Here is a 17,424-nt window from a genome sequence, read left to right as displayed (position 1 = left end):
ATTTTGCAAGATTTGTGATATTGAGCCAACATCACACCTATGTTCTAAGTCACCGTAGATCTCTAAGTCATTGCTCCCCTCTTAAACTTCTCCTCCGATTTGCAGTTGCCAGGTATTTCGTTCCAGTGATGAGAAAGTAACTAAGAAGCTGTTCCATCTTAAGCTGGATGCACTCACACTACTCTGACCATGTAAGGATGAAGCAAGGCTCTAGAATGCATGTGTTTTCTATCTGACTATGAGCCATGTTGTGATCCATCTGTATTTAAAATAGTATTTTTAGTATTAGTCAAATAATAATGTCAAGTCAACATAATTATAATCAGGGAAACTGACCATGATAGGCAAAAACAGGCAAATCTGGAATCACTAAAGGAAATTTTATCATCATTAGAAAAAGGATAATAACACCTACCTCAGCAAATAGTTTGAAGATCATAATGGTTCACGACTACTCTTTGTTGTTTACGTAAGGTCTGTAACTTATATTATGTTAACATGAGGTGAGTTGAGTGTATTTTCTATCTCATTTCCCTTACGCACTCTAAGACACAAATATTATTCACTTTTCAGATGAGTTTGATCTCACAGAGATTGAATCACGTACTCAAGGTCATTGAATTTGGAATTAGAAGACCTTATATTTGAGTTGACATGTGTGATCCTAACCACTTACTTTTTCTATTTTCCTGCCTCAATAATAGTGTGACTTTCAGTAACTTTCTAACAGACAAACTAGTTCCTCTGTTTCTTTTTTTAAATTTTTTTCGACACTGGGGATTGAACTCATGACCGCCTGCTTGCAGGGCGGGTGCTTATGCCACTGAGCTAAATACCCAGCCCCTCCTCTGTTTCTTTTTTCATAGAGAACTTTTGCTCATAGAATAAAACCTGAACCACATGGACCAGCAATTCCAATGCACATAATGTAAATAAGATTTAGTCCTGATGTCAGTCTGCCAGACACAAATGAAACGATCCCTAATTTAGCCTAGGAGTGTTCTAAAAACCCCTTGTGGGTACAGTTCTCAGATTCATGGAAGCAAGGAGAGTTAACACTGTATTGTAAAGGAAAAATCGTCTCTGAACTCATGAAGAAAATCTCTTTAAAACTGGAAATCTAGAGCAACCCCTGGAGTCCAGGACGGCTCTAGAGATACGAGGGGTGTGACACGTGCTCCCTCTACCTGCTTCTTTCAATGGTTGTCACTGAACAGGTTTCTCACAGTCCTGGTCACTCGCCGGAAGCCTGGGGCAGGTCTCACTTTTCATGACCTCTGCAAAGAAGCATGCAAAAAAGATGGAGCATAGACATTGTGAGCTGAACTTTACATGCTGAAGCCCTGACCCTAACGTGGCTGTTTCTGTAGAGAGGACCTAAAAGTAATTAAGCTGAAAGGAGTTCACAGGGATGAGGCCTGATCTGATAGGACTGAGGAATCCTGATAAAGAGGCACCAGGAACTCCACAAATAACTCTTCCCCGCCTGCCTCCACTGTGTCTCCCTCTCCCTGTCTCCCTCTCTCCTTCCCTCTTCTTTTCTTCTTTCTTTTTCCTCCCTTTTCTTACACTCACTTCTGTTAGAACTAAGAGAAACTGTGAGAAAATAAATCTCTGCTGTTAAAGCCACCCAGTCTGTGGTGTTTGTTATGGCCCCACAGGAAATCTAACACTGTAGATAATTCTGCTCCTGATGCTACAAAGTGATCTGTAAAGTTTTGGTCACCAAGTCTTCCTGAGACAATGTTTCAAGTCCTAGAACTATGTGCTGTTCTTGAAATTTTACTAAAAAATAGTGCTCCCAGATTTACTTTATATATTTTTGAGTTTCCTCATAGAAATGTATCTTTCTTCTCTTAGAAATTTAAATGGCAATAATCTTTTTAAGGCAGAATTTTCTTTCTGAATAGGATCACTAGAGTTTTTTGTTACCCTTGATTCTTTTAATTGCAATCAGCTGGACAATTAATTACCATGCACAACAACTATATCACTTAGGTTATTGTAGTTTACAGACACATACATGAGTTTCCCTAGTAGATTGAGTGTTTTTCAAAATTCCTAAAAATTGTAGCTCACCAGAGAAGAGACTCCGTATCCTCAGAGGACAGAGCTTATGGTCCCTTCTGTATGTGAAATTTCTCTGAACTCTCATATTCGATATGTAAAACCCATCCTGTAACACATCGTCATTTGTTTCTACACTCAAAATACGTTAAGTAGATGTCTGAACAATTATGCCATGTTCATTATAGCATTTAGTGTTACCCTCCATACCTTGCTACTTGTTCCAGTGCACTTTAGGGGATAGAAATGTCTCCCAGCAATCGCAGGGACAGGGACACAGGTGAGCTCTGAATGCAGACGCTGAAGCAGTGGGCCCAGCAGGAACTGGAGTGACAGCCACCATTGCTGGGAGGCAGGGGATATGGCGGGGGGGGGGCATATCTCGTGCCCTATAGGAGAGGACAGGGATCTCATGCCATGCAAGCTCCGTTAAGACAGTTTCAGAGTCGTTCAGATGCATTTCGTCTTAATGAAACAGTCCTCAGTTTTTATTATTTTAAATATATATATATATATATATATAATATATATATATATATATTTCTAATAACATACTGCAGTCATGAAAATGTAAAAGAAATGTAGAGAGAATACTGACTCACAATGCACAGTAGGAATAAAGCAGTAAGCAAAGTAAATACACATATGTGCACACACACACACACACACACACACACACACACACACACAGTAAAGTTTAGACAAACCCAGACAACTGAGAAAACTGACAAGGAAACTAGAGGAAAAGAAGGACACTCAGGGAATTGGATATAGATTTTCTGTTGCCCTAAACCTGAAGACCACAATGAAACACAGAACAGAGCGCTGGCCAGGATGCAGTGGGAGCTCACAGAATACAGATGAGGATGGAAGCAGGGACGCATTTATTTGTCCCTCAGCCACCTGGCAGGTGGAGCCCTGGGTTTAATCCCCAGGACTGGAAAAAAAAAAGGAGCAAAGGAGGAAGGAAGGGAATTCCTAAATTTTGTATTATTTTTATTCTTCCAAAAAATTCTCCAAAATTCTGTCCTTTGATACTGAGATGTTGCTACTATTTCATTTTATTTACTTTAAAAAGGCTGTGATACGCACATCCCAGTGTTAAAACACAGTGCTAAATTTCTTAGTGCATTACCCTGTTGATGTCCTTTTCTTTTCTTCTTGGCTCTACCCTTTATGTTAAGAGTTCTTTTTTTTTATGTCTAGTGATCCCGAGGTGCTCATTCGTAAATAATGAGATAGAAATCTACAGCAGAAGCAAAGGAAGACGGCTTCAGTCTCTCTAGCTTCAAATATTGGCCTCACAGCTAACTCTGGTATCTAAAATGCTGATGTTTCTCTACCTAGTGTCTCAGGGAAAATTTTCTTCCTTGAAAGTGATCTGGAAACACTGGATACCTGGATTTCCAGATCAGAATAAGAGCTGAGTCACTGCACTGTACATAACTGTATTTTCACTCCATTTGATGTTCTCAGCCTCCATGCTGTGCTCTGATTTTCTGAGGTATCAGGTGCCCTTTCTATTGATGCTGGCTGGGCACCTAAATTTCTGTTGTGTTTATTTAGTGCAACCTTGAGATCCATCTTTATAGTTCAACTTTTTTTTTATTTTTAAAGTTTTATTTTCATTTCACTGGGTTCTCAGAAAGGAACAAAGGAAAAACGTATATTCAATATACGTTTGTCAATCAGAATGATGACATAGTCAATCAGAATGATGTTTTAAACTGATTTTCCAGAGATACATAGGTGGCGGGGCAGAGTTCCTGTTTGTCTTGTTTATGTGTCTGTACTTCCCATGCATATTGTGGGTACATTTAAGTTTGTTTATCAAGTGGTGAAGAGAAACAGTAGGATTATGAAATGAAATTCTGACTGCAGGTCAGGAAATGATCAGAAGGTCAGAATGTACTGTCTTGCCCCAGGGCAACAGTGTCATAGTTAACTTTGGAGGGTAGCTAAACGCCCTGGAGAAAAACCCAGTAAGATGTGAAATTGTCTGATATACAAAACAGGTGTCTTGACACTACCATGGTATTCAAGTTACTGCTCCAAACCAAGAGGAGTTTCTTGCACCAGAAGACCCATTTAGGAGATCATTATTTGCTGATGGAAATGCTCCTTGAAGTTTTACTAATGATCTAGTAGATTCAACTATCATGGGAGTTTGGGGGGTTTCTGATTTTTTTCCTCAGAGAATTCTCAAGAAATGGGGGCTCTCTAAAGGCAAGAGGTAAGGCTTTTTCCCAAAGATACAAATATGAAAATATAGACAAGGGAGGAAAGGAGAAAGCATGGAGGCAGGGCTGGGGAGTTGAGGGATATAATCGTTATCTCTAAGACGTCTCAGAAAAGTCATTAAAACACATCCTAACCACCTTCATTTTCCTTCCTAAACAGCTGTGTGTGGTCAACAGCTGAATCAGAGTCCTCAGACTATAACCATCCAGGAAGCAAAGGATGTCTGCATGAACTGTGCTTCTCAAGCACATTTAACAACTTCTTATGGTACAAACAGAGCCCAGGAGAAGGCCCTGAGCTTTTGATAATCTTATGTAAGAGTGGTGAATTGATGAGAAATGGGAAATTGACTGCTCAATAGGTGGAACAAGGAAGGACAGTTTCCAGAGCATCTCAGACTCCAAACCTGCTGATATAGTAATCTACTTCTGTACTGGGTACCACTGTGTTCCCCAAGCACCTGCAGCCTGTACTCACACTTGCAAGTGTTGGCATGCAATGTGATCAATCATACAACCCATTGCACTACTGCAAACACTCCTCTACTCAAGTATTTATTTCTTTACTTGGTGAAATTTTCTCTTTGATTTATTTTTAAATGCATATAATATGCTTATTTATTTGTTTCTGTCAAAATATAAGGCAAAATATCATTATGTACAGTATGTGATGGTACCATATCTCTTCTAATGTTAGATAAATAATGATTTAATTCAAACGAGATTTCAGTAATAATCTCAAACATTTATGGCAAATTAGCTTTCAACAAGTGTGCCAAGACCAACAAATGGGAAAGGACTCATTATTTCCAAAAAATTTTGCTGAGTCAGTTAGCCACATAAAGAAGAATAACATTAAAACTCTACCTCACAAATTTGTGAATGGCATATCAAAAGAATTAAACAGGTAATAGAAGCATTTAAACTACAAATTTTTAAAAAGAAAACATTGATAAATATTGATGAAGTTGGGCCATGCAATGGTTTCTTGGATCTGTTCACATGGGAGTGTATTCACACACACACACGTCATGCGCACACACACTCATACACACATACACACACACACAAAGAAATAAATGAAGAAAGTAATGAAAAGCCTGTATCAATTTAAAAACTATCAAAGTACCTATAGAGTTATTGCTCTAAAGAATATAAACAAATGACCAAAAACAACATGAAAATATGTTCAACATCATCATTCATTAGAGAAACGCAAATTGAAGTCAAAATGTGATGTTACGTTACACTCACAAGGATGTCTATGACTATAATGGAGACCAGAGGAAGGGAAGAGGCAGAGGAGCAGGAGAAAAGTGAGAGAAGAGTTTGGCGAGAATGTGGGGAAATCAGAATCCTGACTCACTTCTGTTAGCATCCAATTTAGAAAGCAGTTTGACAGGTTTTCAAGCCATTAAACAGACAGGAGAAATTACGCTCTCAATTATCCACTGAAAAGAACTGAAAGTTTGTTCATGCAAAAAACGTACATGTGAATGTTATAGTAGGTTGAACCTAAAAAGCAGAAACAACCACAATGTCCATTCATCAATTGGACAAGCAAAATGAGTTATGTCTGAATTTTCACATTGTACCGTATATAAAGTAATAAATCAAACCCTCCATCCAACAATTAGAAAACAGAATTATTTTCAATTACTCATGAGATAATTTAGAAAAAAATTCCTTCTACACTTGTCCCAAAAGGGCACAAAACTAAATAACTTGCAAAAGTGATCTCTGGATATAATAAATAGAACTAGATAGAAACTACAAATGTGCAGAACTTCTTAGTCAAATATTTAAAATAATATTGTTATACAATGTGTAACCTTAAGACACTGTTATAATGAAACTCAAAATATTTTAATTTATAACAAGGAAGACATCACCTATCAAATCTTGTGAGCTAAAACTAAAACAGTTAAAAGAGCAACTTTAAAATTATTAATAGGTGTTACTGTACACTTTAATGTGGTTCTGAATGATATTTACATGCATGCACAGCCAGTGCTAATCAAAGCTAATCACCTTTCATCAGCTTCCCCACCACACTCTTCCCAATGTGTAGTAATCACTATTCTACTTTCATGCTGACTTCCTTTATCTTCCACATGTGATAAACAATATGCAGTGCTTCTCTTTCTGTTCCTGACTTATTTCATGTATTGTAATGTCTCAGTTGCATCTATTTTTCTGCAAATGACAAGACTGTCATTCTTTCTTTTGCCTGGAGAATGCTCCACTGTGATATGCAACACATTTTCTTATTTGTTGAAGGGGCCTGAGACTAATTCTTTATCTTTAAGTTCAGCGTGCATTGGGCATTACAGAGAGGAGTTAGGTGTTCAATATATTTTAACTGAATTGAATTACAACATATGTGACAATAGGAAATAAGACAGAAGAACAAATATTTTGCAACAATGTTTAGTATTGATAAAAACTAAATTGCTGTTACAGTATAAACACTGAGACTGAAAGAATACATATACATATCTTGTGAAAATCTGACATGATTACTCCAAAGCAATAATGGCATTGAGATATGTTATCTTTTTTCCAAATCCATTTTATTTCAAGAAAAATAAGAAGAAAAGTTACAATAAAATTTCAAAACATATCCCTGAGCCAATAATATTGATACATACACTGCACAGTTTCATCCCCAAATTATTTACTCAGAGCACAAGACATTTGTGTCTAGTTGTCCAAACATTACCAGCATAAATATTTCTCTTCAGTGAACTCAGATAAATCAGTAGTATAACTATCTTTGTTTTCTTTACAAACATATACATATACATATACATATACATATACATATACATATACATCATATACCTATGCATGACTTTTTTTCTTTTAGCTTCTCACACTAATGAGACAATGCAACCTTATACTTGTGAGCCTTATTTATTTCACTAATAAGTATGGTCTCAAGTTGCATCCAGTTTTAAGCTTCTGCATGTGTAGAGCCACCTTTTCCAGCACTGTTTGTTAAAGAGGCCATCTTCCTTCTACGGAACATGTTTGACACCTTTGTCAAGGATAAGGGGGCTTAGTGTGTCTGGAGTTGTTTCTGCATCTTCTAATCTGCTCCACTGATCTTGGGTCTGTGTTTTCTCAGTACCACACTGTCTTAACACAGTAGCTTTACAGTGTAATTCCAAGTCTGGGATTGTGATGGCCCCATCTTGTCTTTGTTGTCCAGGATTGACTTTGCTATTCTTGGTCTACTTTGTTTCCAGATGAATTTAGCCTTATGTTCTTTAATTCTGTGAGATATGGTATTGGAATTTTGATTGGGATTGCACTGAATCTGAACAACGGTTTTGGAAATATGGCGATTTTCACTATAATGGCCCTCCCACACTATACTGTGCTCTCCCTAACAAAGAACATGGGATATTTCTCTATTTTCTAATATCCTTTTCAGTCTTCTTTTGCAGATTACTGTATCTTTCAATGTAGAGGTCTTTTACATCTTTGTTAGGTTGATTCCTAGTATTTCATTTTTGAGGTGTTATCCTGAAAGGTGTTGTTTCTCTGATTTCTCTCTCAGCGAGTTTGTTATTTGTGTATAGGAAGGCTATTTTTTTAAACAGGGCCTCACTATGTAGTTTGAGTTGCCTTGGGCTTACTTTTAGCCCAGGCTGGTCTCAAACTTGTGGTGATCCTGCTGCGTTAGCCTACCAAGTGCTGGGGTTACAAGTGTGAGCCACCATGTCCAGTTTGAGGCTAGTGAGTATCCAGCTAGTGTTATTGAGTTTGCTTATTAAATCTAGTAGTATTTTGGTGGAGCTTTGAGGTCTTCTACGTTAATATCTACAAAGAATGCTATCTACATATAATGCTATCTACAAACAATGATAGATTAACTTCTTCCTTTCCTATCTTTATTCCTTTTATTTCTCTTGTCTGATTGCTCCAGCTAATGTTCCAAGACTATATTTCAACCTCACTTGCATGGTTCTTGGAAGTCAGCTCCCTTTCCTTTGGTTGGAGATCTCAGAACCTTGTCGTGTCCCTATGAAAAGCCCTCCCCAAACATCTGTGCTTTCCCTTTGTATTTCCTCTAGGTTTTGACTCAAAGGTCAACACCTTTTAAACCCTACACTTACACCTGTCTATTGTCTTCTTTATGAATCGGGCTCTAGTGAACTCCTTGTGTATAAAACTAAAGCAGGTCTTTGTAGAAGTGTGCCACCCTAGTATCCCACTTAAGTATTTTGTATCTTTTTTGTTGGTCTCCTTGCTGTCCCCTGTGCTCACATGTTAAACCCTGGGAAAGCCCAGTTGCCATAGGCGCTGCCACTGTGGACCAGTTAGTGGACTTCGCACTGCAAGATGTGATGCATTTTCTCACAACCAGTATAAACATAAGAAATACTTTTCTCCTGGGGGCAGTTTTCTGATTAAAGAAAACCCTGCCTGAGCTTCAGTTCCTCCTGACCCTTCTTGTCATTCACTGGTCAGCAGCCCGGGAGGGAGAACCCACTATGGAGAAAGTGACCCAGTGGAAGTCCAGCCTATGGTCACCAGAAACTGGGACGCTTATAGCAGGGTCAGAGCTGCTCAAGGGCTTCTCAGGTGAAATTCACATGCGTGCTTGCTGTGGGATAAAGGCTCACTAGGTTTATTTCTCAGTAGAAAAGCCTGTGGTACAGTGTCCACTACTGCAGAAACTTGGGACTGTGTATCAGAGCAGAGCTGTGTGCTCTGTCTCCGGGGAATTCCTAGGAGGGACTGAGAATCAGGGAGAGAGAAGCTGAGCTTTGCACAACAGACTCGCAATCTGATATTTCCCTGTGTGCACAGAGCAGGCTGTGCTACCTCTGCGCCCTTCTGGGGTGGGTTGAAGGGGAAAAGTGTGAATGATTTAGAATATGAACAATGTCATGATACACAGACTGGTGAAAAACTGAGGAAAATGGGTGCTAGTAATTTACAGTTTGGAAGAGGCAGGCTTTTAAAGTCAGGATTGGCTACCGCAGAATCCTTGTACACTGTTGATGGGAATGTAAACTAGTACAACCACTGTGGGTATTAGACATTTCTCAAGAAACTAAAACTAGAAATTCCATTTTACTCAGCTCTCCCCCTTTTAGGCATTTTCAGAAAGAGTCAAAGACATAATATTTCAGTGACACAGGGAGGCCCATATTTATAGCAACACAATTCACAGTAGCTGCATCTTGGAAGTGACCTATGTGCCCATCAACAGATGAACTGAAAGACAAAGTATCCTGTTTTATGTAACGTGGAGTACTTTTCTCCATTACAGGAAGATAAACTTGTGTCATTTGTGGGTAACGATTGTACCTTGAAGCCAAAATTTTAAGTGAAGCAAATCAAATATGTAAGATTACTATCACATTATTTCTCTTATATAAGGAATCCAAAATAAAAAATAAAAAGCAAACTAAAGAATAGACAATAGAAAGTAGAGCACTATCTCATTCTCAAAGGGCAGAGGATCAAGAGATGGAGGTAGGGGAAAAAGAGAGATAGGAAAGGGGATTTTAAAAAGAATTAAGTATGTTATGTACATCAACCAATTCTGCTCAAGGAGCTTAAGTGTGGTGTGTACTGCAAACAGGCACACACACAAAAGGAAGAGGACCAGGATGGTAGAAGGGGAGGGAGGGAAGGGAAAGGCAATGAAGAGAGGAATTAAGATGTGTTATGTACATTTTCCAACTTCCCACAGGGAATGTAAATAATATGCACAGTACACATGTACTAACAAACCAGATTTTTAAATCACCTAGTGGAAGACTTAGTCTCATTAACCCTGCTCAGAATGCTCCCTTCCGTTCACACAGATGCTTCTTCATTCCCACCACCTTCCAGTGCAGCTCTGGACAGCCTCTTTCATGACAGTCTTTTAAAACTGTGATAAAAATATAAAAACACTGCACAGTGAAGGCTGCCGCAGAGCACATTTAAGGAAAAGACCATGTAGGAAAACACTGCAGTGCGCCCCATCCACCTTCCTCACTGGGTCTGGCGCCCCGTGATAGATGGCTCTTTCCAAAGGCAGAATCACTAGACAGGGAAACATTCTGAATGGATTCAGGAATCAGAGCAACCACAATCACACAACTACAGGCACAAAATAAGCTGAACTTCCCAGACTGCTTCAGACAGTGGTGAAGACAATGAGAGGTGAACATTCAAAGCCAAGGAGATCAATGGCCATGTGTATTTTACTGTAATACTTTTTTTTGAATTTCAGTATCCACTGATTGTTTAATAAGCCTTGTATTATTATTTTCAGTAAACCAAAAAGAGCAAAACGGCTAAATAAGAAACTAACAGAAATCATTTGACATGGAATTTCTGAGTAAGACAATCTTCATGGGGAAATAAATTTATGAAAGTACCAACTGTTTTGAATTGCTAATAACTTTCTGAAAGTTAATAGGTATCTCAAAAAAAAAAAAAAAAAAGACATAGATGAAGACACAGCACTGACTTTCAGTGCAGAATGAACCAATAATCCACTGAGTTCACCGCTCTGCCCACCAGGGGGCGCGTCTTTCTAACTCATGCACAGCCCCCGTTTAATTCTAAGCTCACAGTCACCCTCTCACTGTAGGAGTAAACTGTTCTTACAGGAAGAGGCCCAGAGGCAGGGGCTCCAGAGACTGAAAATGAACTGTTTCTCGGGAATTATGATTGTGTTATTCTTGAAATTTGGTGAGTAAAATAACACATAAATCTTAAAGACTTTTGAACCAGCATGTTGAGACAATTTTTAAACAGTTTTCTGTGAGAAAACCCCACTTTAGTACCAAGGTAAGCGGCCACAAATTGTATTTTTTCTTTCTTTCTTTTTAGATGGAAGCGAGGAAGAGTCAGTGACACAAACCCAAGGCCAAGTGACCCTCTCCGAAAGAACTGCCCTCACTGTGAACTGCTCCTATGAAACCAAAACCACACAGTACGCAGTCCTATCCTGGTATGTCCAGTATCGCGAAGAAGGTCCACAGCTCCTCCTGAAAGCCACAAAGGACAAGGAGAAGGGAAGCAACAAAGGCTTTGAAGCCACATATGACAAAGGAAGCAGCTCCTTTCACTTGAAGAAAGCCTCAGTGCAGGCGTCAGACTCGGCTGTGTACTACTGTGCTCTGAGTGACACAGTGGCAGGAACCGCAGGGGGAGCTGAGCACAAACTCTGAGTGATGACGAGGGAACTGGCTGCAGCTGTCTGCCTTGGGTTTTATGGTTTAGGGGCCAGGAACATGTCTAACATGGTTGTTGCCTATCAACCACAGCTGGTGCTGTGATGGAGTAAAATCACACAATCCAAAGCTAAGAAAACTGCAGAAGAACAAGAGGTAAACGTGCCTCCCACAAGACAATTTCACTAATAAGCTTCCCTGATAAGCTGGTGATTTTAAGGCAAATTTCAGCCTAATAGATCATATGGTCTGAAGGAGAGGGAAAAAAAAAAACAAGAAAGTAGGAGAAGAATAATGTGCAGCCTTTGACCTCATATAGAGAAAGAGATGGTGCTCTTAATAGTTTCTGTCAGGAAAACTATGTGACATGAACACACTGACTTTCTCCAGATTAGGTTAGACAGGTGCACACCTGTAAAGGTTTCCGACCTCCATCATTTCTCAGTGAGTGGCTCTTAATCAGCAAGACAGTCCTTGAGAGAGACAGGCAGTGTCCCCACAGGCTGGGGAAGGAAGCCACTGAGATGACCCCTTTTCTGGACATTGGTGGGCAGGGAATCCCAGCACCCCAAACACCTCTCAGGCTGTTTCTCTTACTGAAGAGCAGTAACAGATGGAGTGGGAGCCATTGGTCAGAGTATGAGAGAGCAGGGCTGGCAAAGAAGGACAGTTTAACTGAGGATAAATCGGTGTCACTGCAAATATTGGAGATTTTGGGTTACTAGCTCTATTTTTTTAACATTTAGTTTACTGCTTAATTTATACCTCCGTAAAAGTTAAGATAATAACAGAAATTTAACAAATAGGAAACAAATACAATAAAATGAGAACTGAAGTACTAGATGTGAAAAAATAAACACATAAATATTGATAAATAAAAATTGCTATAATTAAATAATGTAGTAGCCTAAATAATGGCCACTAGCAGTGTCCAAGTCATAAGCACCAAAATCTGGCAATATGCTACCTTATATGGTGTGCTAGTTTGCTAGGGCTGTCATAGAAAAGGTCGCAGAGTGGATGAGTAACAGTAACAACATTTATTTCGTCACCATCTGGATGCCACAGGTTTGCCCCTTCTCTGAAACAATTTGAGAAGATGTGTTCCATCCTGTCTTTGTGCTCTGATAGTGGCTTGAAGGTGATCCATCCTCCCAGTGGCTTCTTCAAATCTCTCCCCTCTTTGTGCTTTGGCCTCTCAATATTGTTGTAGAATCCAAGATGCCAGAGAGCCTGATGGTGACAAGGAGGATAAATTTACGGGATGCTAGATGCACATCTGACCTCAGACCCAAAGTTCTGGGTGTTAGAACAAAGGAAAGGCTCTGGTTTTATATATTTGGCTGAGGGGGCTCCTCTTTAGCCACTGGAAGTGGGGTAGTGAAGCAAGACAAGGCAATTAACCACTTAGTCTTGAAAGAAGAAAGAGCCTTGTGAATTCTGCAAGATCAAGGTGATGTAAGCTCCGTTTCCAGGATGCAGCTGCCCAGCTTACCTTCACCAGAGCAGGAGGTTACAGCTACAGGGCGGGGTGGTGGAGAGTCCAAGGGGGACTGTCCTTTAAAGTCTGGCTCAGTGTGACGTTCATTTTATAAGTCCAGTCGTACTGGACAGAGGCCTCCCCTACTCAGCAAAACTTTAACTAAATATATCCGTGATGCCCATGTTTTCAAGGAATTCCGTATTCAAAAATGAGAGAAATTCAGTCATATGAATTTGAGGGGCATGATTCACCAGAATGCCTAAGGGGGAAAAGATTTTCCAAATGAAAATAATACAAAGATCTTGGGATAGAATGATTATCCTGGATTCTTCAGGAGGACAAATTAATCATAAGACCATCAGTAGAGTGAGAGTAAACAATTTGGTGTGACGTGGAAATGAGGAAAACCTCTAAAATCTGAAGACAAGACAACAGATGATTCCCTGTAAACACCACAAGGAAGCAGACGTGTTGGCTTCTAGAGTTTACATTAGGAAAACTAATTTTGAATTGGTGACTCCCCAGAATTGTAAGACAAAATCTGTGTTACTTTATGCTACTATGATTGCTGTAATTTCTTATGCAATAATCAGAAACTAGTAAAAGTAGAAATAAAAGTTGAAAAGTAGACATAGCTCAAGTATCAATAAAATTTTTTAAGGGAAATTGTATATAAATACTGCTGATAAAACTTAAAGTTCTTAGGAAATCAAGTGAATTCATAGAAAAAATATGTATCATCCAAAATAACTCAGTAATAAATAAAAATCTAAATAGATTTATAAGCATTTAAAATTGTTAGATAATTATAAAGAAATCTGGAGAGAATTTTCAACAAAACAGTACATTTTAATTGGCCTGTGTTTCTCATGACAAAATTAAGCAACATACATCCTAAAACTTAAGTCAGAGAAGGAACTGCTATGAAGAAATAAGAAAACAATCCAAAATAAAACAGGTAAGTATACAAAAATCAGCTCAAAAAGAAGAAACATAGAGGGTTAGTAAACACATAAAACATTGTCTATAGCTATCAGAAGAAATTAAAAATTTTTCATTATTTCTAGTAGAGAAGCAAAAATAAAGCCTGCTTACATTAAGTTTTGAGAAAACTATAGGAAGGTAGAACTGTTACACTTTGTCAAGTAGGAAAGAAAACCACACACAGAGAGAAAAATTTATATAACCATTTAGGAAACCACAATTGTTTGCTAAAAATGGTTAAAATTATGTACATGTGAAATTCAACAACTCCAAGTATTGGTATTTCTGTTTAAAATTTAAATATAGGAACAAGAAAGTATTTAAAAGATGCAATACTACTTTAAAAATAAACATAATCAGTCATCAGTGTAATGGGAAGCATAGTTTATTCCTACAATAAAATGCAAAGATATTTATAACAAATAAATGATTCCACGTGTATAGATGAACCCTAAACACATACTGCTGAGTATGAAAGGAAAATATCAGAATGGTACACGCTGCGTGACACCACAGATGAAAAGTCCAAAAATACAAACTGCATCATTTTGTGTTACCTGTCTATGAGGACAAAATATACCTGGAATTATTTGAATGAAATCTCCCTACCAGCAATTCTTTCTTTGGAAGGAGAGGAGAAGAACAGGGGGTGACTTCTTTATCTGTGTAATACTTTTTAAAAAGTGAAGGGGTGTGGGGAGGGAGAGAGATAAAAAACATACGATTAAAACAGCATAATTACTTTTTTCTGGCTGCTAACTTTTCTGCCATATAATTTTCTATACTTTTAGATGTGATAATTGTATAACACATTTAAAGTAATTTCTAAATAAATAGCAGCAAGTAGATTTTTATGATCTTCACCGATCCACAGAATGGAGAAAGAAACTTCTCCTTATTGCACTCTGTGAAGCACATTCCTGCTAAGCAACACAAATTCCAGGAGAAAATCTTTGATTTCCTAATGAATAAATGGGTGTCCAGTTAGGTAGCCCAGAGAAAGTTCATACACTCCCGGCTGCTCAGGGTGCCCAGCAGGAGGATGGACTGGGAGTAGGAGTCCAGGTCAGCCTGGGCAAGGCAGGGGACTCTGTCTCAAAAAACAAACATGCAAAACAACAGAAAAGGCACACGAGCAAGTAAACAGTATCCAACATCAAATATCCACTCCAGGCTCAGCCTTCCATGGCTACAATGCATCATTTTTACCACAGGAAAAGAGAAAGTGAAAGAAGAAAATCAAATCAGGTGGTTCTTAGCAATACGTACTCTACAAGACACCAGTGTATGAACTCCCTCTGGTTCTCAAATTTTTATCCCTTTTCTATTTGAAAAGTTAAATTACAAATTCAGAGTAGTATTTATATCTGACTGGAGGATCTTTCAGAGGACTGACATAGCCAAGAATAAAACAAGACACAGTCTCCCTGCTGGAGGTCAGCATGAGGTTAAAGGCATCCCCAGGGATGGAGGAGGCAGGGAACCTCCAGGAGCCTCAGTAGTGATATGCAGCTGCACATGGAATGTCACTTTAAAGGTTTTGCAAAGGGAGCAAGAGAAATCTGAAGGCAGATGGTCATGGAATAACTGAGTCCCATTTGGGTTTCTTTACATGAAACTCGCCTGAAAATACATTTTTGAAATCTGGAAATATGACATAAATTCCCTCAAGCTTAAAATGGAAGAGAATCTTCATTCATTCAAGGTTCAAAGGGGGAATTATTTTGAGAACATTTATATTATCAAAAGTTTTCCATGTTTTTATTAATCAAACAGCATTGGGAAGAAGTTTTGTCTTCCTGAAAGCAAGAGCAGGAATCAGAAAACCACTCCAAGCACTGCCTGTGGACTCGAGGCAAGAGAGAGCTGAGCACAGGAAAGCAGAAGGCCCTGGTCACCGCTTCCCGGGATTGCTAGTAAAATTCAGCAGAATCAGCTCACAAACTTGACTTCGCTGCTGCGTTAGCACACCAGTGCACAGCTGGAAAGGTGTCTGTGTGAGAAGCCGGCTTTAGTCTCCGCTTTCTGAGTAGATGCTCTGTGACTGTGAGATCTCCAGGTACCAGGGTGTGAGGGGAGCACAAAGAAAGGACAGGGGTCTCCTGGTTTGTCTCTGTAGGAAGCCAAGGACTGCACAGCATGTTTGGCATTAGGGTCACATTGGAGGCAAGAGAACAATGAAAGCTTCAGTGAGCACCCACACACAGCTGGCATTCACTGAGTTCACTTTCAGAAAGGGCCCCACCAGATAATTTAATAAGCTTGGAAGGATTCTGTGCTTTATCTCCTTTAAATATTTCCTTATATATTAAGCTTTCTCCTTTCCTAGATAGGATCACTTGTTACTTAGATGATGAAGAAGGGTAATACCTGGTGTTTGAGAAGCACCAATGTCATCAGCTGGACACTGCAGGAAATGCAAACTTAACCCAGCAAAAGCCCCGCCTTAGAGGCAGCTGCTATAACCCCTGAGGGAGCCTGCACCTAGTGTCAGCAGCAGGGAGCAGCCCATTCTACAGGAGGGAAACTCTGCCTCAGCGCTGCTCCTCAGGGTCTCCACCTGCGTAGGTAACAGTAACTGCAAAGCAGGACCTAGAGGTGAAAGTGGACAAAAAAGATATCTCAAATCCTTAAAGTTTCTGCCTACAGCATGGATCTGTTATTTAAAATTACATCACGAACTGGAAATATTTTAGAGGCTTTGAATGATTTGTAGCTCTCTATTTGTCTTTTGTTCACTTCATATTGTCATAAATTGAAGCAATAATCAAGAAAAGATTGACAATTATATTCCAAAAAATTATACAGCTGAACGGAAAATCAGCAACCACTTTCTGAGCCATTGATATGCCCTTAAGCGCTTTAACATTCCATTAAATAAAAATACAGAGTTTAGCAGTGAGCCTCAGCACTTTTGATCAATGGATGAGAAAATGTTTTAGTAGGACAAGGCTAGCACACTGCTCTAGTAACAGTAATTCTTTCTGCAAAGCCAACATCGCTAAATGACCTCAGACTCTAAAATCTAGTAAGTAGAACTAAGTCACTTTTTAAAAAAGAATAATAGTTTATTCTTGACATGTTTTTACAAAAAAACATAAATTAATAGCTTCTGAATTACATAAGAATTGACATTTATTAATTAATTTAGTTTTATAACCTACGAAACACAAATGTCATAGAACTGAATAAGGAAGATGTATATTAATGTTTTGTATACGTTTCCTTTCATCAAGGAATAAAAGGACCTATGGGGATCGAGTAAATAGTGTTAAATTAGGACAGGTAAGTGGGTCAGAGGGAAAGAGAGTGGCTCGAAATCAACTCCACCATACAAGCATCCCCCAAATTAGTCCGCCAGATAACAGCAATGAGCATCACCAGCTCAGTCTGCAGCCTCCTCAGCTCCACACCACAGCACTAACAGCTTTGCTTAGGCCCCGCCTTTTATAGAGACAAG

General features: G+C 38.9%; 1 gene segment (V, D, J or C); it reads left to right on the top strand.

Moving 5' to 3' along the window:
• Nucleotides 1–10,904: 10,904 nt before the first annotated feature.
• Nucleotides 10,905–12,172, top strand: LOC101788518 (T cell receptor alpha variable 9-1-like). The segment is given in 2 exon segments: nucleotides 10,905–11,012; nucleotides 11,154–12,172. Coding segments are annotated over 2 exon segments (387 nt in total).
• The last annotated feature ends 5,252 nt before the right edge of the window (nucleotides 12,173–17,424 follow it).

This window comes from Cavia porcellus, unplaced genomic scaffold (assembly GCF_034190915.1).
Source record: "Cavia porcellus strain 051 isolate PalLab524CR breed Dunkin Hartley unplaced genomic scaffold, mCavPor4.1 scaffold_26, whole genome shotgun sequence".
NCBI lineage: Eukaryota > Metazoa > Chordata > Mammalia > Rodentia > Caviidae > Cavia > Cavia porcellus.
The sequence above is the reverse complement of the archived record's forward strand: the minus strand, read 5'-3'. Positions and strand labels throughout refer to the sequence as shown.